We start from the raw sequence: 23,294 nt of genomic DNA, 5'->3' as shown, positions 1-23,294 counted from the left end.
ATTGTCCCGATAGTCGTTTCAGCGAACGGTCTCATAGCGAAGAGTCTCGAACAACACCTTGAGAGACTCTCGCTAGGTGGTTGGATCAAGGGTCAGATGCAGAAGGCGGTGATCTTGAGCACGGCGCGGATAGTGCGGCGGTTCCTCTCTCTGCGGCCCTGACCACCGGCAGCTTGGGCCTTGCCCCGCTGCTGGCGGCACCCTAGGTTAGGTTTTTTTATAATGTGTTTATATTTTTTGTATTGTTTTGTAAGTGTTTTTATATTTTACTTTTATATCCATATTATAAAAAATCCTAATCTAAGATATTAAATGAATAAAGATAATAATAATAATAAATTGGGGCATCTTTTTACATTTTTAGGGTTCCATACCCAAAGGGTAAAAACGAGACTCTATTACTAAGACTCCACTGACCGTCTGTCTGTCACCAGGCTGTATCTCATGAATAGTGACAGACGTTAAAAAGTTTTGCCATGAAACTGACTGGCAACTGAGATTATAATGCATCATACATCCTTTATGCATCCTTGCATAGTCATGACTCTTTACCGTTGTTAAGACCAACCAAGTATATACCTGTTGTGCTCTCTCATTGTCCATTTGGATCGGGTCGACCGGGCGAGGCGCGCTCCACACTTCTCTGGTAAGCACATTCTCCATGGGCTCAATGGCAGGAACATCATTTGCGGGTACTTGTTGGGTATCTATATTCTGTAACAGCACAGAAAAAAAGTGGCACTGACGAACATATCACTTAATAATAATAAAAAAAAAGGGCCTGTTTGTTTACACATTGTTTAGTGTTAAGCGCGAGTCCATAAATATTCCCTACATGTGTTTAGTTACTAATCACTAATAAATGTGTAAACGAGCCCAAATGCAAAGTGAAGTAATTGAACACCACACCTGTGCCTCATCATCACTGTTTTCGTGGTCGGAATGGATAGCTTCAGGTCCCTGTGGCAATGGCTCGTAGCCGAAATATTCGTTTTCTTCATCGCTTTCTTCTGCATTGTTACCATTCATCATGAGATCGTGTCGAGGGGGAGGCGTGAGTTCATGCGGCGAATTGTCGGGAGGATCGGGGCCGTCACACACCATTGTAAACTTGATACGACTCGCTGCGTAAGGTTGTATCTGTTTCTGTATAGAATTTGAAATGATTTGCTGTTAAATTCTTGATTTTTATGCAGCAGAACAAAGTGACCAAATCAAATCTCAATCTCAAACAATATGACATGACATGAACATCTGACAGTTGCAGTTGGCAAGTTTGAAGTAAGGCAGCAATATTTTACTAATAAAGAAACACATGGCAGAATATAAAACACACAACTCCAGCGATTACCGCAACAGTTACTAAATAACCTCAAACATCTTTAATGACATTTGGTGATATTGACATTTCAAATTTTCAATTTTCAGTATTTTCACTTCTATAAAAAACATTGACTCCTTTAATTACAGAAAAATTGGAAAAATATTTGTTTATGTTCTACACCGTTGTATTTTTGATTATTGGATTGTCAGTGATGGCTTGGAGGAGTCATGGTATAAATAACGCTGATTTGGTGCGCAATCTTAAAGGTAAAATCACTTTCGCAATCATATTATTAAATTGGACTTCAATTGAATTATCTTCTTCCTATATAATTCAACGATAATCATTAGGAAGCGTAACATCAAATTTTTATAGTTTCATTATTCTTAAAGTTTGGCTTCATAATAACAAATTGTAAAATTAAAACTACGACTCTGTAGTAAATGATGACGATTTTTTCCATAACTTTTATCGCAATTCATAAAATGTAATTTCGTAATTCGAGCTTATTGAGTTTTATATACTTACGATAACCAGAACAAATTCCTTACGTCTGAGCCATACACTATTATATAAAAACTTGTGGAATGTTTTGTTTATTACAGCAAATGGCATTATTAAATCTGACGCAGTAGCAAATGCTATGAACTCTGTGGATCGTAAGAACTACTGTCCCTATGCTCCGTACCATGACTCTCCGCAGTCTATTGGCTACTCTGCCACCATCAGCGCCCCACACATGGTCAGTGTACAATACTTTGGGCTAGATTGATCAATAAGTGAATTTCTTGAAATAGCTGTATAACGGAACATACCCATAGTATGCTGGAGTTTCTTAGGTTTTCATCACATAGATAGGCAATATCCACTGAGGAAATCTTGCACTTTTCTAAGGATTATTCAAATACGGCCTACAGCGTTTATGCTTTTGAAAGTCACAGACTTCTGTTTGCAATCAAAAATAAAGTCATTTGAATAACTATGTGAAAATTAGATGGGGTGTCATGGCATACACTCAGGTCAGGTCACATAGTATGGATATGTTCCCTAATTTATTATTGCGTATTTGACAATGGTTTTTGTTCCCTATTGATATCATTTCCATGTTCATGTTATTTTTCTTTTCTATAAATATTAGCTTAACAACTTTTTTCAGGTGAAAATTTCTTAAAATTGCTGCTATTATTTTATTATTTGAATTTATGCTCTGATAATCACAATATAGTTTCTCATAAATAAATAAATCTGAATCAAAGTAACCCCTAAACCAAATTAAACCCCTCATTTCCCACCGACATGATATTGGATCAATGATAATCAAAAATGGAATTCTAAATGAAAAACTTCAAGGTTGCTGTTTACTAGCTTAATCCGTAATACCTGCGAATTCAGCAGAAAAGTGACGGTTTTAATCAGGAACTTAAATTAAGGGCCTAAACTTTCTGTGTAAGTTTAGGCCCTTGCCTCCACTTGGTTCAATCAGCTAAGGAAATTTTGCATCATAGGATTAATTAAACAAATTATGCCAAACTATGCTTTGCAGTTGTTTTTCTCTAAGCTAACAGTACCTTTTATAGGGGTGTGCCAATAAAGAGTATTCTATCTTTCTTTCAGCATGCCCATGCACTGGAAAGGCTTAAAAACCAATTAATTCCTGGAGAAAAAGCCTTAGATGTTGGCTCTGGCTCCGGATACTTGACTGCTTGTATGGCGTTCATGGTTGGAGAGACCGGCCGAGTCATAGGCATAGAACATATTCCCGAGCTGGTGCAACTAGCTACTAAAAATATTAAGAAAGATAATCCTGCCCTGCTGACTTCTGAGCGCATTAAATTGATTGGTTTGTAAATATTATTCTTATGCAATACATATGGTTTGTTAATTTGATTAGGAACACGTAAATTAATAAAGAGTGATAATTTGGACCCGGGTACGTCCTTAAACTACGTCCAAAAGAGAGGTATGGGCATTGTAAATGTCATCTCGCTTTGTGTGGTAGGGCACAGCACAGCGGATGTCATTCCAGATCTAGAGCAGAGCCCAACTGCGGAAGTACCTCTTCCTTACAGAAAACAGCAGCCAAATAACACTAGACCCTACTCATTGTGTTGTGTTCCTGCCGGTGAGTAAGGTTGCCAGAGCTCAACGAGGAGGAGGGGGGTTTAGGGTCGGCAACGCGCATGTAACTCTGGAGTTGAAGGCGTACATAGGCTATGGAAACTGCTTACCATCAGGCGGGCCGTATGCTTGTTTGCCACCGACGTAGTATAAAAAAAAAAGTTTACTTGCATTTTTAGCCTTATCGAAAACACTACTTTAATTTAAAATGTAAACAAAATAAATAGTGCCATCCATATTGATGATACAATTTGCAACTTTTAGTTAGGTTTACTTCTCTGATATGGTGTCAGGTAATATTTTATTTTTCTTGCTTTTTCTCCTTGCTGATTTAAGTAAGATTAATTTGCCAATAGAGTGTGTAGTTGCACTCTTTCTGAAGGATTTCCACGGATCAGCGCACGATCTTTAGAAGGTACCTTGACCCAAGGTACCTTGGTCCAAGCTGATTGGAGATGTTTTCAATTACACTAATTAAATCTCACGTATTACATTTAGGTAGTTTTTTTTTTAAGTTTCTTCTATTCTATTTACATTTTAGCCATTAACACTTGAGGTGACTGACAGTTGTCTAACCAAACTTGTTTTATTTTGTAGCGGGGGACGGGCGAGTCGGTTACGAAGCTGAAGCCCCATACAATGCTATTCATGTTGGAGCAGCCGCACCTACACTTCCAGAAGCTGTAACTATATTTTTTTTTGTTCTTTGTTTTGCGCGTAATTTTAATGTAAGTAACTTAATGTATTAGAGCGTAATTTTTAAACTTTAACAAACTCAAATAGCAAGCTCAGAGAAGCCAAGCAGTGTTATGTGGGTTCAAAACCTTACCTTTCTATATTTATGAAGTATTTTTTTTTGGCCTCTAAGTGTAAGGCCTGAGTGGACGCTCGAGTTGGGCGTGCAGCGGCGCGGGGCGTGCGGCGTGCATATTAAACAAATGCAAACGTATAGGAGCGGCCGCACTGCACGCTGCTCGCATCACTTTCACTTGTGAGCCCGACGCCACGCTGCACGCCCCGCTAAACGCTCCGCTTCGAGCGTCCACTCGGGCCTTACACTTAATCTGCTTGTATAGGCTTAGAATGTCTCTGTTTGGCCAATAGGTTGTGAATTTGTTTTTTTTTTTTTTTCTATTAGTGTAATTATATTAAAATAAAAAGTATATACATAATCAGATATGATATGTTGATTACATTATTTCCAGTTAATAGAACAGTTGAAGCCGGGAGGCAGACTCATAGTTCCGGTTGGGCCGGAGGGCGGAGAGCAACATTTGACACAGGTAAGAAAGGGAAATAGTTTGTGTGTTTGGACATTTAAAATAGTGGTTTGGATGTTTTTAGGGTTCCGTGCCAAAAAGCTAAACTGGCGAACCTTTAGACACTTTTTTTTACATTATCCGATCCAATATATGGGATGTAGGATCCTATATCCTCGTAGTCAAACACACTACAACAAACTGCACATACGCACACAAACAAATATTATCGGTTCGACAGCTGACGGGGAGCTTCGACAGAAGTCGAGCGCGTTTTCGATATCGGATATCGACAACGCGCTAATATAAAAAAAAACAGCTCCTGGAGCGTGTCATATAGCATCAAGTTCGCCTTTTTTGCGTTGTGTATCGTCTTTTAGTAACCATAATTTATTAAATACATAAACAAATACAGAAAAACACATGTCGTACGTTTTACCTTCCATCCGACATCCGATATCGGATCGGGCAATGTGAAAACGCTCTATGGTGCGACTTTGTCGATCTACCTGTCTGTCACATTGCTAAATATGTCGAGAATTACTTAAGCTAGGTTTAGACGAGGCCAGTAACGCTAGCGCCAGTCATCAGACAAGCCAGCACTGGCGTGGCGGGCCTATTCCCGCCTATCCAAGAGTGTCTATCCAAGCGTGTCTATCCAAGCGTGTCTATCCAAGAGTGTCTATCCAAGCGTGTATATACAAGCGCTCTATTCCCGCTAGTGCTAGCAGCCATCGCTGACTTGTCTTGGAAAACTGTTTATACGAAGCCAATAACAAGCCAGCACTGGCTTTGTCTACACCGTGTCCAATAAGTTCGAATACAAACTTTTAGCACTTGCTGTATAGACATACGGATCGCTGGATATAAAATTCTTATTTTAATTTAAAAAGTATATTGACATAAACATAGTACTATAATTTCATGAGTCACGTATTTTTAGTTTGGCTTGAATACACGATGAAGTACGTTCGTGAAGAAATTATTAGAAAATTCCTTAAAGGCGACAGGCCATGTGCTATATTCAAGGCGTTACAACCGCATGGAATTAAACGGAATCTGGTTTATACTACTATAAAAAGGTATAAAGAGATCTCTTCTACAGAGGACAGGAAAAGATCCGGTCGGCCCCGCTCACCTAGAACTGAAAAAGTGGTAAAGGCTATAAGAGAGCGAATTCGGCGGAAAAAACACCGATCTATTAGAAAATTAGCTGCTGATCTGAAAATATCCAGGGGATCTGTACATAATATATTGAAAAAAGATCTTGGATGTCATGCTTATAAAAAACGAAAAGTACATGGCATTTCAGATGCAACCAAGAAAAAGAGAGTAGAAAGATGTAGCACCATACTTTCTTGGCACGCAGGTGACGAATTTGTTTTCTCAGACGAGAAACTCTTTGTGTTAGAGCAGCCTCATAACGCCCAGAACGACCGGTTGTGGGCAGCACGGATAGAAGACATTCCAGAGTATGAAAAGAATGTGCCTAGGTTCCAGAGCTCACCATCAGTGATGGTTTGGGGTGCTCTTTGTAAGAGGGGCAAACTGCCTCTAGTTTTTATTGATAAAGGCGTCAAAATCAATGCGGCATACTATAAATCGGAGGTTTGGAGAAAAATGTTGCCCCAAATTTAAAAAATATGTTTGCAGACGATTATTATGTTTTCCAACAAGACGGAGCTCCGTCGCATACGGCAAACGCTGTTCAAGCTTGGTGCAAGGCTAATTTGACCGATTTTTTGCCGAAAACTGAATGGCCACCAAGTTCTCCAGATTTAAACGTACTAGATTATTTCGTATGGTCATACATGCTCTCGAAACTAAATAATTATAAAGTCGCAAACCTGAGCCATTTTAAAAAGGTTATCATGCAAATATGGGACGATATGCCGATGGATGCGGTGCGTGCCGCTTGTGACTCTTTTGAGAAACGTTTGAAACTTGTAAAAAAAGTTAAAGGTGGAGTTATTCCAAAACATTTGTTGTAAATATTGTATATAAATGTGGCTTTCATTTAATATAATTTTCATAACATAAACTACGCGTAAATTTATTTTATTAAGGATCATAACTGTATTCGAACTTATTGGACACGGTGTACACCTAGCTTTACACGATTTGAAATAGTTATGACTAAGACTAACCCAGTTGCATTAAAAGTATTTTTTTTTTCTACAACCACTATTTATAACGTAGGTCGACAAGGCAGCGGACGGGTCACACACGGTCAAAAAGCTGATGAGCGTCATCTACGTGCCTCTGACCGACAAGGAGCGGCAGCACCGTGAGTGACCGACATACTTGCTCGTGGCCGGCGCACTGTTCTGCCTGGCGCTCATATGCTGGTACAAGGATCTCTTGCGGAAACTCTGGCGATTAAAGTAGGCCGTGTATATATGTTCCATATCACTATTTACTATGATATACTTAATAGTATTAAGTCCTGATTTTTAAGAGATGCTTTACATTTTCATTTTGCCGTTAAAAGTCCGCAGCGAGCTCGGCCGAATTTCACCATGCCATACAAACGGAGTTTTGTTCTCATTTTAAAACTACGTTGTTGGATTTAAATGAAACTAAGGTAAGTCAATAAATTTTTCGTGTGATGGCTCCATCAAGGTGTTGATGATTCTGCCAATGTCCAGGTTGGATAAGACACGGCTAGTATATGAATCTTATCATATTACGGTCATAGACAGTGTTCGGTGGAGTATCCGATAAATCTGCAAAGAAATACAAATTACCACTAACTAATAGACTACATACAACTATTAAACAATATGAACACTACACTATGTACAGAACAAACTACAGTTAAGTATTAAATCTACGAACTTATTGTACAATAATATGATACATACTACAATTTAAGGTAAGTAAGGTTGCCAGAGCTCGACGAGGGGAGGGAGGGTTGTTAGGGTCGGCAACGCGCATGTAACTCCTCTAGAGTTGCAGGCGTACATAGGCTACGGAGACTGCTTACCATCAGGCGGGCCGTATGCTTGTTTGCCACCGACGTAGTATAATAAAAAAACTTTGCACATACAACGGCATGAGGTGAGGTGAGGACCTATATGACACATTACAAAATAAAAATGATTACCTAAAAACTGAAAATACATTTACAATACCAATACAAATACTCTTTATTGCACACCTCAATACAGAAACAGTACAAATAATACAACACATAAAGAAGAGGTAAACAACAGGCGGTCTTATCGCTAAAAAGCGATCTCTTCCAGACAACCTTCCTCCTTTCCTTTTTTTTTGTTTATCATTCAAACAAAAATTATTCAGCTACAAACATATTTATTAGGTACACAAATAAATTGTATAATTATTAGCGGCACTAAGTGGAAATCATTATGCCTATAATTAGTTTATATAGCTCCAACTTATAAAACAAACGCAATAGAGCAAAAACAAGTTTTGTATGAAAAATGTAGATTCGCTGTATTTTTTAACCAACTTCAAAAAAGGAGGAGGTTCTCAATTCGACTGTTTTTTTTTTGTATGTATGTTACTCGATATCTCCGAGAATCGTGAACCGGTTTTCAATATTTTTTTTAATCGAACGGGTATAACCCCGAGATGGTCCCGTTGGCACCAAGTCGGGGTCTGATGATGGGATCTTGGAGAAATCGAGGGAACTCTTCAAATGTTATAGGTACATGTATGGCGCTATTGGTAATATTTAAAGTCGGTTTTATTTTTTGTTTCAACTATGGTATCTAAAGCTATATAAACTAATTACAGGCATAGATATACCTTATCCTATTGTAAGTACATAGTTTCAGAGCAATCTAGCTAGCCGATTTAAAATGAGAACGTAACTACGTTTATTTGGAGAACCGAGCTTGCTGTGAACTCTTAAAAGTAACGTTCGGCAAACCAAATATAAGATTGAAATGTACCATACTTTTTTGAAAAAAAATAATGTATTAATAGTACTGTACTTGTAATACAATCTTGTAGTACAGTCGGCATCCTAGCATAAATTTCCACTTTTCTATACCTAGAGCTATATGGAGACGTGGGTAGATACTTAAGTACGATATACGTGCTGTTGACGGACTATTAGCAACAACAGTACCGTGAGTGACCGGCATATATTACAGAGTGAGTGACCGGCATATATTACAGAGTGAGTGACCGGCATATATTACAGAGTGAGTGACCGGCATAAACTGTGAGTTCTGCTAAGACTGCTCTGCTTAAACTACTTGAGATTCAGTAATTCTGGGCATACAAGAATTCTCTTAACAATAATCCCTTTTCTTAATTGACTTATAAATAATTAAAAATAAATAAATTACCATTATAAATTACCATTTATATTGTTAATGCCTGATTATTTAATTTTAATGAACACAGCCGTATTAATTAACACCGCTCCATTTACTCCCCAAACTACCCTATTGTGACGTCATTGCGACAAGAATTCGGAGTCTTAATAGGGTTGTTTCCATCTACAAATCTTAGGGCAGAAAAGTATCCCAATAAATTCTTATGGTTTATAATAACATGTTAAACTACCTTTAGTGGACCCCTAAATTAGCATATTTTTGTAAATATTGAATTTAAAATATCTTTTAACACACGTCACATGACCCAAGTCGATACGACATTGAAGATTCTGATGACGTCACAATTCACGGTTTGACACTGGGCTATAACCGCGAAAATCGAAGTTCGTCATTGCGGGCATTTTTTTTCTGTCATTCTAATTACGTCTTAGTAAGAGTAAAAGAGAAAGATACCCACAATATACGATTTTCGGGTTCGGAAAACCCACACGCACGCATACACGCCCACCACCTAAATGGCTATGGCTTGTGTATCAAATTTTGTACTGAGAACAGACAACTGGGGGCCTTGGTGTTACGTCTGTATGTACCTATATACTTACTTTACTCTTTGGTGTGTACATAGTTCTGTGTCATCCCGTAAACTGTGACGTCATACAATTATCAAAGAGCGTTTTGGGCGCGAAAGCATGGGTCAAAATATATTTTGTTACTTTAACATATTTAAAGCCGTTTTTAGGGTAAAAGTTAAATTTTAGGGCAACGTTTGGTTAATATAGAACGTATTACAAGCGTTTCAAAAAAATGCTAACAACCCTATTGTATGTATCCTGGTACAGTACAGTACCAGCAGTGGTTCTATATAAATGAATCCAGCTTTACATCTATTGGTAAGTTCTTATTTCTTTTGAACAGTGATCGGAATAATACAATGAATTCAATGAGTCCAATACAATGAATTCAATACTTAAGAGGTGTAAAATAATTTTTTTTTTTTTAAACGAGACACCAAACACCCTGTTTTCATGTTCTGCTTTTCACTTAACGTTCAAAACGCTTAGTGGCCCCTATTTTATTTCGATCAGTATATATAAAAGTTAGAAAAAAAATGGTTGTTTCATTTTACGCCTATTTATTGTATTGAACAAAACGAGGAATGCATTGCTTTTTACCGTATTTATAACAATGTTGTTTACTTAGTACGTACGTTTCCGGGACTTCCCCGAAAAAAATGGTATCGGAAGGCAGTCTCCACTTTATGACTTTGTTCTACCAAGTTTAGGTGGGAGAATCAACTTTTTAGCGTCACTCGTTGCCATGGTTACGATTACTTGTCCAGGGGACAAAAGTTCATTGAAATACTGATTTTATGGTACTTAAATGTATTAAACTTGCGTTTTTGTGGTCGTTATAACCAATGTCCATAATGGGCCCCCTACTAAGCATGTTAATAGAACGGCATACAACGTCTCTTCAAACAAACTGTGCCACTGTTGTCCCTTGGACAACGGGACACGATAACAAAACAAAAAAAGTTGATTCACCCAGGTATTTATATTCTGCCTACCGTGGTGGTTTAAAAGCAAAAAGATAAATACTATGATGTAGAGACTAGTAATCATAAACCAATATATTTAATTAAGTATGTATTTCTAATTGTATATACCAGTTTCCAACAATAGTCCGCAACAACAGCGGGGTGTTTTGCGGATTTAAATCATTGTCGTACTTTTATGTTTGATTAGGCGGGTCCACACAGAGCGAGCATACGCGCCAGTGTAGACGTGCCGCAGCCGAGGCGGCCCGCACATTTACTTCGCCCAAGCGCGACCTTGGCCGAGCCGCTCGGTGTAGGTTTTTCGGCATGCTCAAAGGCGCCTCAGACGTTTGCCGCGCGCCAGTGTAGACGTATGGTGCGCTTGGTTATTTTGTTTATACTTACGCATTGTGTGGACCCGCCTATTAGAAAAAATCACCATTATGATTAGGATTCTTATTTTATGTCCAATCCAGCAAAAGGAGAGCAACCCTCAGAATAGTGCGCTGGTCACACAAACTAGTTCTTAAGTATTTCAATGTAAATGACCGAATTAATCATTCTCATCAAGACTTTAATGTATAAAATGAGGGGAGATATATCTGCTTAATATTCCAGGTTGTATTGTTTTTGCAAAGAATTTCATTTGTAATCATCAAAATATATATACGGTGTTTCACTAGGAACACAAACGATTTTGATTGTGTATTCCGTGTGTGTATTCCTGATCATATTTAAAGACTCAAATGTCCTATAAACGTTTCTAGAATTCGCCTAGTTTCAGTTAATGCCAATTGAAAAAGAAAACATTTTTATTGTTACTTAGCGCTAAACGCCTTTTCGATGGCGATGTTGCTACTATGGGACGTAGTCTAAATACTCTAAAATATCCTTATTGATAGATGTAAAAAGTGACAAATAAGTAATAACACTTTACCAAAAACTAAGGTTTTACGAAAAAAAAGTGAAAATTCATTTTAAGTGACAGGTTTATACAAGGTGCCCGTGAGCATTGCGAGAGATTTTAACGGTGCATTCCTGGTAATATTTGGAAATTAAAATGTCACATCAAATTTTCAAGATTTTAATTAATTTCAGATATAATTAAATGTTTTTTGAAATCATTCTTTCGCCATAAGTCGGTACAAAACACATTTTTGACTGCGGTATTGCCACTTTGAGGTCTAGTACATACCTATTGATTGACATCGAAAAATTAAAAAAATGTATTCGAGAGGCTACCCCCAAATAAAAAAACTCTTTTTGGTTAATCTTAGGTTATGCATTTATCCATAAAAATTACGTTTTTTGTATTTTTTTTTTATCGAATTTCACAAAAACTCATATAACATTTTTGCTTCTGTTGCCATCAGGAATGCACCGTTAAAATCTCTCGCAATGCTCACATTGGGCTCAATGGGCTCAATGGGCACCTTGTATAAATAACATTTGAATTTACAAATAAACGAAAAAAAAAATTTTTTTGGCGAAATTGACCTAAATCTTTCGGGTTCCCCGTAATACATCGTGTATGTATGTATATCCAGTAGGCTTAGCACAAGTGCGCCTCGACAGTATCTCACGCAATTGTATTCATTAGAGATACCTATAGCTGCTGCTCGATACAACGTTGGCGCAACTGCGCAGTGACGCCATTTTCCATAGCGCTGACTAGACGCCGACGCTCAAAAGACCCTAGTGTGGGGTGGCCGTAAGTCTCGCACGAGGTACTGTCGCGGCGCACTTTTGCTAAGCCTACTTTAACCTTAGGTTTAGACACTTTTCTGTAGTTTAGTCCTATTTTCAAATATTTGTAATTATTTAATATTGTTAATCCAATAAACTTAAACACTTTAAACAGCAGGTTTGCAGCCGTTTCGATAGTTCTGATTTGCCCCAGTCCAATGAAAAAGGTAAAGCTAATACAAATACCATACCTATAGGGAACATTACGTAAAATCTGCGTAGGGGGCACCACTAGTACACACACCGCCTTGATGCACCAATGTCATATTTATTCGTGACAAATAATCTGTGAAAACTTGTCAAAACATTGTTTAGAATAGTATACACCGTGGGTCCATATAACCTGACCGATTTTAAATGTGTATTCTTGACCGCATTTAGAGACTAGAATGTCGTACAGTTTTCTGAAATCGGTCTTGTTTTAGAGATATTGACTGTGTGGTGCGTTTTATCGCCAAGATGTAAATAGTACATTGTGCAACGAAGTGAAATTTTGGATAAGAGGGTGGTAATTCCCGACAGCCGCAGGCCGGAGGGAATTAAAGACCCGAGTTTGCAATATTCTTACCCCCGGAGTTACACACAATGTTTTTCATCACACTTGCGAAGAAAAAACTAAATTTTAAGCGATATAATTCTTAAACACGGTGACATATCAAACATTCGTCCGCCATTTTGTAATTTTTTGACAGGTTAAGCATCGATGGCACGGACCTATTCGGCATTCAGCCACGATTGAGAATTATGTAAAAATATTTTAAATCAAATTAAGTAATTTTAAACATAAACAAAAATATTAAATTAAAAATGTCAGTATTTTAAAAATAAAACTCATTTATGCTACTTGGTTTGTATGTATAAGTGACATAATTTTAAAGAAAAGCTCCCTAGGGAGTTAACGCTTTTTTTTTCACAATCCATAACTCCCGCGGGAACAAAATAGCCCTTTGTCCTTCAGTACACCTGTATGAAATAAGATAATTTTCGAGCAAGTGTGATGAAAAATAACTAACCGAGTCGTGTGCAGAAAACACTCACATAGACACACACAATTTTTTTTTTTTGCCGAATTCGACCAAAAGTCATATAATGTTTTTTGCTGCTTATAACCTCAGGAATGCGTGGTTAAAATCTGTCGGGTTATATGGGCTCGCGGTGTATATAAGTTACTATATTGTTTACAGTTTGTGCTAGTGCTACACTCTGGCGGCAGAATATTGCAGTAATATTCCCTTGTTTCATTAGTTTTCTAAAATAATTTATTTCGTAGTTAACACATTGACAGCCCACATTGACAGCCAGCAACCCGCTGTGTCAGTTCTCTGTTCATATAAAATATATATAGGTATAAAGAGACCTCACGTGTATTTTTTCATAGTGAACGAAACTAAGAAAAAATATCAACCACATACTTTTTCTCGGTTTTGTTAAACATAAATCTTCAATTGGCACTTCAAAATAGCGTATACAATACTATTTATCTTAAAATTAGGTCGAATGAAAAACTAAAATAGCGGGAGGGGGGGGGGGGGGGTTTAGCCAAGAACCTCATATCACCAGGGGGGGGGGGGGGTATCAAAAAAGTACCCGAAAAAACCTCGCGTGATTTGTGCACAAGCCATTGACTTGGACATTGTGAAACAGGTCCTTAGACTCAACACCAATCTAACATCTGCTATTTATACAAATATTTCCGCGTAATTTCTTTAATAACCGCTTGTGATAACTGGTATAATAGACCGAGGCGAATTGGATCAAGACAAAAACCGTTAATATTTGAAATATTGCATTGACATGAGCGTAGATTTCATCAAACGTGTCTACTCCAAGGGCACTATTCATTTATTACGTAAGATGATTTCTGCCAGATTTTGACTTCCTCCCACCCCTACGAGTATGTAAGAAAAAATAAAAATAGGCCGACCCCCTCCCCTCTGTTTAATGTTTATTAAGTAAGGATCTTCTTCCTCACGTTGTCCTAGCATTTTGCCACGGCTCATGGCAGCCTGGGGTCCGCTTGACAACGAATCCCAAGATTTGGCGTAGGCACTAGTTTTAACGAAAGCGACTGCCATCTGACCTTCCAAAACAGAGGGTCCAAACTAGGCCTTGTTGGAATTAGTCCGGTTTCCTCACGATATGTTTTCCTTCACCGAAAAGCGACTGGTAAATATGAAATGATATTTCGTACAAAGTTCCGAAAAACTTATTGGTACGAGCCGGGGTTTGAACCCGCGACCTCTGGATTGCAAGTCACACGCTCTTACCGCTAGGCTACCAGCGCTTTTATTACGTATTCGACCCCCCTAAATCGCCTTACGTAATAAACTAATGGCGGCAAGCCTGTGACGCCAGCAATAAGAAATATTTTAAATAACATTAGTTTCGTTTACTTTTCGTTAGTCCGATCCGATTGGCCCTGTGGTCCGATTCCCCTCGGTCTACCCTAGACTTGTAAAATAGTGTGCTAGTGGTGCCCCCTTCCGAGTTTTGCGTTATATTTCCTATTAGTCAGTTTTTTTTATACCACGACAGCGGCAAACAAGCATACGGCCCGCCTGATGGTAAGCAGTCACCGTAGCCTACAACACCAAAGTTTCAAGGGTACCTTTGTTTTTTAGGTACTTGGCGTTTTTAATTCTGAAATTAAGAAGTGCACTGCCTTCGTTCCTACTGAACCTATGACCTGTCTATACTCCTAAGACCCTGCGTACAAATTCTTGTAAAGTCGCGATCAGATACATCGGAGCGGTCAAGGCGTTCACAAATATCTGAACACGCCTCTATTGTCAAGGCGTTAGAGTGCGCGTTCAGATATTTTTGAGCACCTCGGCCGCTCTGATATATCTGATGGCGACTGTACATATGTGATTAACAATCTATTTTTAACTTTTGATGTGTAACTAAGGGTTCCAAATTCAAAAACCAAAACGCTTTTGGGTCTCCGGATGGTATAATATTGGACTGAGCTTTAAAATGTATAAGGTGCTTTAGGGTAACTTCGAAAGCGGGGTCATTTTGAAAATCACTAATATTCACTTAACTAGAAGGACTTTGTACTGGTACAGTCAGCATCAAAAGTAGCGTATCAAACAACGCTTCAAAAGTATCTACCATTCTGTAACAGCTTAACAAAAAGTGATGGTTCTCTTTGTAGAACAAATGAGATTGTAAAAGATATACTTTTGACCGTGATTTTTAAAGATTAGTCTATTTGGAAAAGTTATCCGGATTATCAGATACTTTTGGCGCGTTGTTTCATCAGCTACTATTGATGCTGACTGTACCACAGTAAGACAGATGCCTTAATAGCCAGCCATATATCACAGTTATAATATTCAACTCTATTGATAGCTATTAAAGTTCAAATTGAAACAACCTTACTCATAAAAATATTAAGTACTCTGTTGTCGAAGTAACCCCAATGCATTTTAATAAAACACAATGTATGTATAATTTGATTTATTCCTTATAAATTATTGTATAGCTCAAAAATAAATTAAGAATCAATGACACTACGTTTTTTTGGTTTTACTCCTGAACAGTTTCCCTGTGAATTTCTTCTTGCCGGTCTGTTTTTCGTCTTTGCCGGCGTCGGAAGGCGTGGCCTTAACGTGTAACACCGAGTATAATGTATCTGCTTCGTTTTTGTTCTCTATCACCTCAGCCAGTTGTTCCTGGTAAAGAAAAAAGTAAATCTTATACATTTAAACGAGCAATTCTTGTACATATATATATGTATATATATTTCTGTGATCTCGGAAACGGCTCTAACGATTTCGCTGAAATTTGGTATATGGGGGTTTTTGGGGGTATACATTCTATCTAGATTAGTCTTATGTTTGGGAAAACGCGTGTTTTCGAGTTTTCATGCGTTTTTCTTTCGTCGCAGAATATGGTCGCTAATTTCGTGTTGCCGGCCACTGTCCGTCTGGTCCAGCGGGTTAAGACGCGGACTGCTAAACGAGTGTTACGGGTTCGAATATCGCCCGGTGACTAACTTTTGTTTTTTTTTTTATACGTTCAAGTTTATATATAATTTTTAAATTTTTATTGTTTTAGACAAGTTTAATTTAGTAAAAAAAAATAGTTAAGATTATCACCTATACACCACCATATTACAATAAATAGTTATAACCGAGCAAAGCTCGGTCGCCCAGGTACTTAACCCTTTGAACGCCATGCCTATTTACTTATATTGCGTCGTCTTAAACATTATTGTAATGAATGCACGAAGGCTAATTTTTAATGCTCTTTAATTAAGATTAGATGATAGGAAGAAAAAAAGGTTATACACCGTGTTTTTTTTCCGTTAATTTCAAGTGTGCATTCTTGAGCTTAAATTAAGCAACTTTCTCAAAGAGAGTAATCTAATTAACTCCATTTCGGAGATAATCAATAATTTATTTTTACCTTATAAGGCCCTCACGAGCGTATACACTGGCCTTAGGGCCTGTTTACATATTGATTAGTGTTTAATACGAGTGTGTACATTTGCTACTAAACGTAAATACTTTCTCGGACGATTGATGTTCGAAATGACATTGATATGTCATAGTTTTCAATTGTTTGGTTGAATTAAATGTAATTCCCGTGTTACGACAACGCTATATGCAACATGACATTTTTATAAAAATAGAATAATAAATATTTTTCTTTCAAAATTAACTGTGCCATTTAGTTTCCTCAAACGTACTTACCCATACCCCGGAGTTAAGGGAATCCAATAAAAACACGGTGTATAATATTTTATTTTTTAGTGAGCAGGAAAGCGACTAAAGATTTTTTTTAATGTAAAAAAAAAATGCTACTCGAGCACGTCAGTTATTCAAAAAGGTTGTAAAGTGGACTCTACAAAAGTGTCTTTTTTTAATAATCTGAGCAAAGTGAATTTGAAATAAAGGTCGATTGTCAAAGTAAACTTTGTAGCCATAGTAAATTTACAGCCATCTTTCAACATCTGATTAAAACTTATGACGCCATATGACTTTGATCCTTATTTTTTCACTGATTTTTTTTATGATAGTGGAGGCAAACGAGCAGACGGAACACCTGATGGTAAGTGATTACCGCCGCCCATGGACACCTGCAACACCAGAGGGGTTGTAAGTGCGTTGCCAGCCTGTAAGATGCGAGTACGCTCTTTTCTTGAAGGTTTGGTCGTATCGGTCCGGAAATACCGCAGGCGACAGTTCATATAAATATGTGTTAAATATCAAAATTCGTCATTGTTTTGAGCAATGGCGCCATATCTGTTGTAGCGTTCATAGTTGACGTCGTCTGCCGTGTTGTTGCTGATCACAGCTTCGGATACGGATGTGTCTGGTAGTATGTATGTGTATGAGTACCTTATTCAAAGTTATCAGATGGTCCAGCGACTGCCCCTTGTTCATGATCCGCGCTAAGTTCTTGCTAGTGACTCCGGGCAGTTTCTGCACGAAGTCGTGTACCAGAACGTTGTAGCGCTCATAGTCGACATCGTCTGCCGTGTTGTTGCTGATCACAGCTTCAGATACGAATGTGTGTGGTATGTGTATGGTAGTATATATGTGTATGGTAGGTATATATGTGTATGACAGTACCTTATTCAAAGTTATCAGATGGTCCAGCGACTGCCCCTTGTTCATGATCCGCGCTAAGTTCTTGCTAGTGACTCCGGGCAGTTTCTGCACGAAGTCGTGTACCAGAACGTTGTAGCGCTCATAGTCGACATCGTCTGCCGTGTTGTTGCTGATCACAGCTTCAGATACGAATGTGTGTGGTATGTGTATGGTAGTATATATGTGTATGGTAGGTATATATGTGTATGACAGTACCTTATTCAAAGTTATCAGATGGTCCAGCGACTGCCCCTTGTTCATGATCCGCGCTAAGTTCTTGCTAGTGACTCCGGGCAGTTTCTGCACGAAGTCGTGTACCAGAACGTTGTAGCGTTCATAGTTGACGTCGTCTGCCGTGTTGTCCCCGCCGAACGCTATGGCCTCGGACACGGACGGGTTCTTTTTGCCTTGCTGAAAAGTTAAATTTCGATTTTAAACAAAATTGATTGAAACAAGGGTCCAAAATTTTTAATTTTTTATTTATTTATTTATTTAAATGTGTCCTTGCAAATTAAACCCGCCATCTTGAAATACTCGAGCGTGACAGAACTGACAGATTATTAGACAGAAAGGTTCAGATTTATGTCCCAGTTGTGTGAAACCTTATTCTGACGATTTGAAAAAAAAAATTAATGATAATTTTAAAAATTCTAGGCTTATATTTTTATAATGTAAACTTTTTTGTGTCTATTAAACTGCGTAAAATGCCGTCAAGTAGACCAAAATCAAGAGATACAGTTTGAACATTTCTGAATGATTTGTGCGCTTAATTTACAAATAGGAGCCAGAGAAAGCGAAAAAGTGAAAGGAAAAAAGTGCTGGGCGCACTGTATATCATAAACTATTTTTGACACTTCGGCTTGCGCAAATCGGCAATTTTTTTTATTTCTCTTCAGAGTAAAAATAAAATCGAACGCGCTCGAGCAAGTCAAGGTCGAGATTTTTTTGCAACTTTGTGACCCTGCCACTCGCTTACGGATCGCTAAAATCGTCAGATTCACTATTTAACGAGTAATTAATCCACCATATCTTAATCTGACGCGCTCGAATATTTCAAGGTGGCATTTTTTTTTTGACGGGCTATTCTGGGCTTCCGGCTCGGTTTCAAGGACTCATAATTGGTGGAGGTACTCAACAGGATGCAATCCTCCCGCCCTATCTTAATCTGACGCGCTCGAGTGACTCCAAAAATGTCTTGTGCTCCCCAACCAATAGAAGTTTTACGTTCAAAATAACACTTGCACTGGCTGTCAAAATCCCTGCCAACTTATCTTGGTCTGTCTCTATATTTAACCCATTGACCGATAAAGAAGTCACCTGATGTCGCGCGCGTATGGAAGGTAGAGGCAAGGAACAAAATCTCCATAGGCAGAACTGTTGCAAAAGTGTCCAGCTGTCAGCTATAAATAATAGTTCCAAATCTCTCCAAGTAGCGCTAGAGTAGCTACCTAGGCGTTATTGACGGAGTGAAGTGCGCTGTCTATGATTAGATTTTTTCTCAAGTATTCCAGGTATTGTAGCGCCACCTATTTATAGTTTTTTGTCGGACACTTTCTGGTATATGGAGATTTTGTTCCTTGCCTCTACCTTCCATACGCGCGCGGTTATATCCTAATATCAACCCTCGTACATTCGAACAAGGTTCACAATGACGCGCCGCACGCGTTAGGCTTGGCGTTCAAGGGGTAAAATGGTGTCTGGTGTTGAGTTTAGAATGACCTTGAGTTCATGGAAGAGCTCGGCGGTGGCGTAGGGCGACGGCGACCACACGAGCTTGAGGCGCGGGAAGTGGATGGTGAGCAGCTGCAGCTTCTGCTGGATGTCCGCGCCCGACATGTCGCTTGAACCCACGAAATGTCCCTGCGATACACATAGCATTCTGTCTGTTTGTAAATTGTACATGGTGCATGCTAATTGATATTATAAATGAAACATAATTTCGTATGCCCTTGAGTACGACGTAGTGGAACAAGCATAGTAGATTGTTAACCAAGGGTGGAAAGTGAACCATATCACCCGAGATATTTTAGTTAATTAGGATCTGTCTGAAACGGCCTTAATGTATACGCGCCTTTAAAAAATCGAAACTGAATGAATGAATGTAATGTAATGATAATATTTTAAACATTCATCGTCATTTATATTGATTTATTAAGAAATATTTCATATATTTAAATATTAAATACTAGTACATACATTTTTAATAATGCAATGCAATAAACATTTAATTTCGATAATACTTGATCTGAAAATGCGAAAGCTAATATGAGAGTTCTTAACTGAATACTATCGCATATATAGCTGTTAGCCGTTGCTCGAAGTACAAATTAAAAAAAAAAAATACTTTACACCTACTTACGGGAACCATACTTTACGGGAAATGCAATTTTCCACCCGACAATCAGCCTATGAAACGTGAACTTTCCGAATAGGAGAGATGAAAAATATATAACCATCATAACGCAGTATCATGTTGTATACACCTATGCTCGACGAATAAAGTATTTCTATTTGTTGTATTTCCACAAACAGTAAGGGCAAAAATACATTTATTGACTAAGATACGTAAAATCTAAGACGATTTCTTGCTTCGCATTTGATAGGTAGACGAGATAGCGCAGTACAGCTCCATACATTTTGCGGTAACACTGATTGTCAAAAGTTGACGTTTAGTTCAGTGACCGCAAAACATATGGCGCACCTCGACATTGGCAGAATCCACCTTGCTAAAATTGGCGACGAGTAAAAGCCATTTCGGAAAAAAAATACATGGCGCAGTAATCGCAACCTGTTTTGGATGTCAAAATAAGGAGCAAATTTTTTTTGTTCGACTTTATTAGTTATACTATTAGTTATTACTAGTGTATGTGCCTGGCTCCAGTTTTAAACCCTAAAATATTGTAAGTTTAAGCCCTAAAATATCGTAAGTTTAATTTATTTCAATAATAATTTAATATAATTTTTAGAGTAAGTCGTACTAACACTGTATGGACCAAGGTCTGAAATAAATGATTTTTATTTTTATTTTTTTATTATTTTTTTTTTTTTTCTATTACAATCAGTTATCATTGTAAGGGCATGCGCGAGCAACTTTTTATGTCTCTCTTCGGATTTGAATGATACGCACACGAGAGCGACAGCAACGCAACTTTTTCTAATTTTCCGCATTAGTCAAAATGGATTTCAAACAGATGGTTGTGGTCGGTGCACTTGTCTGTGAAAACCGAAGGGGACAGCGAAACAAGTAATATTGGATACATCCATTATGGTGTAATAGACTGACACAAGGAAAATTTTATACAGGGTGACCTTAGCCATTGGACAAATCCTGAAATCCCACGTAGGATTACTTCTCAGGAATGCTCTGACATGAATATTTTTTTTAAATTAGAACAAAAGATAAAAAAAAAATTCGAACAAAAGTTATTTGCAATAATCGACAACAAAAAGAAACATACTGTGTTAAATCTTTGGCAGTGTTTTTGACAATTTGTTCGAAATATTTGATAATGATGACATTTTTCAAAAGTCAGAAGCTTATTAGTGTCATAAATAAAAATAATAATCAAAAAGGTCGAAGAAGGTTCCATACTATTCTTTTAGGATATTACCTTAGGAGCTACTAACACATACAGGCTGCTCCAAAGTAAAATATAGTAATTTGTTAATTTCTTCAAAACCGCTACACCGGCTGTTATGATACTTTGTACACTGGTTCTAAATACCCTAATGCATATGTCCATTTCGGCTGTGTCCAATGGCTAGGGACACATTGTATAATGTTTATGAAACCGGGAGCATAAAAGAAATATCCAAAAAAGACGTGCTGTCGCCGCGGCGGTTGAGTGGCAACTGGCCGGCCGGCAACTTTTTTTACGCCGTGCGCGCACTTGCACTGAAATCAATAGAGAAGGCAGTTGTGTCGCGGACTTGTCATCTAATCCGCGGACAAAAATGTGTCCCGGTCGTCGCGTCGCTACTGCGCGCACTTTCATACTAACTCATAGACTTGATGTGAGAGATAAGATAGTTGCGGAGACAACTCGTGCGCGCTAGCCCTAAGGAATAAAATCTCCATGTACCAAAAAGTGTCAGTCAAAAAACCTTAAATAGGTGGCGCTACAATACCTAGAATATTTGAGAAAAAAAAATCAAATCATAGACAGCGCACTTTACACCGTCTATAACGTCTAGGTTCTTAGCTACTCTGGAGAGTTTTGGAACTATTATTTATAGCTGTATAGACAGCTGGACATTTTTGCAACAGTTCTGCCTATGGAGATTTCATTCCTTACCTCTACCTTCCATGACTTATAGTTTATTGATAATGTAGATTACCGGTCAGGCTTATATGACTAATATAAATTAAAGGTAGATAAATATACAAGATTCAAGAATGCCTACCTGTAGATTAAAGGGCTTGTTCTGATCGAACTCGATGAGTAAGACAGGGCGCGCGTAACAGCGGCACATGTGCGTTGCCTGCGTGTACAGCCGGCCCGAGTTCAGCGAGCCGATCAGGTCGGAGATGGACTTGCGCTCCACACATGTGTCTGGGGTTAGGATGTAGTCGCCGATCTGAAGAAAATACGGACTGTCAACCGGGGGAATAAGGGATAACACCTGGAATGAGATTTAGCCGTAGATTTCTTAAACTACCTACACAAATTGTATCCTACAAAATTCTAAATTATTCTCTATCGCATGATACAATTTTTGTAGGTAAGTTTTTAAGAAATTATCACGTAATTTTAATTCCAGGTTTTAACACTAATCACTCCCGGTAACCGATATCTATTTTAACTCTCCGAGTCTCACGGAATATACAGTGTGTCCCTAGCCATTGGACAAAGCCAAAATGTACATATGCATTAGGGTAGTTAGAACCATTGTACAAAGTATCATAACAGCCGGTGTAGCGGTTTCGAAGAAATTAACAAATTACCATTTTTTACTTTGGAGCAGCCTGTATGTGTTAGTAGCTCCTAAGGTAATATCCTCAAAGAATAGTATGGAACCTTCTTCAACCTTTTTGATTATCTTTTTTATTTATGACACTAATAAGCTTCGGACTTTTGAAAAATGTCATTATTATCAAATATTTCGAACAAATTGTCAAAAACACTGCCAAAGATTAACACAGTGTGTTTCTTTTTGTTGTCGATTATCGTAAATAACTTTTGTTCGAAAAAAAATTTTTTTTATCTTTTGATCTAATTAAAAAAATATTAACGTCAGAAGTAGGGAGGATATGCCGATTCCAGCTCACTTTAGGTATTTATCTCCCCCTCCCCCCCCCCCCTCACCCCCACCCCCCCTCACCCCCTCACCCTCCCCCACCCCCCCCACCCCCTCTCCCCCCCCCCACCCCCCTCTCCCCCCCCCTCACACCCCCCC

The 23,294-nt window shown here is 38.2% G+C and overlaps 2 protein-coding genes across 4 annotated transcripts; one reads left to right on the top strand and one right to left on the bottom strand.

The window, feature by feature from the left end:
* Positions 1 to 1,404: 1,404 nt before the first annotated feature.
* On the top strand, positions 1,405 to 15,812 carry LOC133515497 (protein-L-isoaspartate(D-aspartate) O-methyltransferase). Of its 3 annotated transcripts, none has more exons than XR_009799039.1 (8): positions 1,409 to 1,590; positions 1,930 to 2,066; positions 2,939 to 3,164; positions 4,040 to 4,125; positions 4,648 to 4,725; positions 6,901 to 10,296; positions 10,563 to 12,464; positions 14,919 to 15,812. XR_009799039.1 is itself a non-coding variant. In XM_061848043.1 (7 exons), the coding sequence occupies exons 1-7, from the start codon at positions 1,494 to 1,496 to the stop codon at positions 14,933 to 14,935; spliced, it is 729 nt and encodes a 242-aa protein (XP_061704027.1). In that variant the 5' UTR covers positions 1,405 to 1,493; the 3' UTR covers positions 14,936 to 15,812. The 3 variants fall into 3 exon arrangements, 1 of the variants encoding a protein (XP_061704027.1); XR_009799038.1 differs by lacking the exon at positions 14,919 to 15,812 and having other exon boundaries at positions 6,901 to 7,285; positions 7,577 to 10,296; positions 10,563 to 12,414; XM_061848043.1 differs by lacking the exon at positions 10,563 to 12,464 and having other exon boundaries at positions 1,405 to 1,590; positions 6,901 to 6,988.
* Positions 15,745 to 22,659, bottom strand: LOC133515496 (uncharacterized). Its single transcript, XM_061848042.1, has 4 exons — positions 22,302 to 22,659; positions 19,617 to 19,757; positions 17,646 to 18,308; positions 15,745 to 15,974 (listed from the first exon to the last, which is right to left on the bottom strand). Exons 1-4 carry the CDS (start codon positions 22,368 to 22,370, stop codon positions 15,813 to 15,815), a joined length of 1,035 nt encoding a protein of 344 aa, XP_061704026.1. The 5' UTR covers positions 22,371 to 22,659; the 3' UTR covers positions 15,745 to 15,812.
* Between the last annotated feature and the right edge of the window lie 635 nt (positions 22,660 to 23,294).

This window comes from Cydia pomonella, chromosome 2, assembly GCF_033807575.1.
Source record: "Cydia pomonella isolate Wapato2018A chromosome 2, ilCydPomo1, whole genome shotgun sequence".
Classification (NCBI taxonomy): domain Eukaryota; kingdom Metazoa; phylum Arthropoda; class Insecta; order Lepidoptera; family Tortricidae; genus Cydia; species Cydia pomonella.
Note: the sequence above shows the minus strand (reverse complement) of the source record. Positions and strands in the feature narration are given on the sequence as shown.

Bases quoted from the DNA above. Each gene is read 5' to 3' on its own strand.
- LOC133515497 (XM_061848043.1), top strand. From the start codon at position 1,494: ATGTTCTACACCGTTGTATTTTTGATTATTGGATTGTCAGTGATGGCT. The intron at 3,165-4,039 runs GTTTGTAAATAT...TTTATTTTGTAG, and splicing joins TGAGCGCATTAAATTGATTG to CGGGGGACGGGCGAGTCGGT. The intron at 4,126-4,647 runs GTAACTATATTT...CATTATTTCCAG, and splicing joins CACCTACACTTCCAGAAGCT to TTAATAGAACAGTTGAAGCC.
- LOC133515496 (XM_061848042.1), bottom strand. From the start codon at position 22,370: ATGTGCCGCTGTTACGCGCGCCCTGTCTTACTCATCGAGTTCGATCAG. The intron at 18,309-19,616 runs GTCATTCTAAAC...TTAACTTTTCAG, and splicing joins AGCTCTTCCATGAACTCAAG to CAAGGCAAAAAGAACCCGTC. The intron at 15,975-17,645 runs GTACTCATACAC...TTTCTTTACCAG, and splicing joins ATCTGATAACTTTGAATAAG to GAACAACTGGCTGAGGTGAT.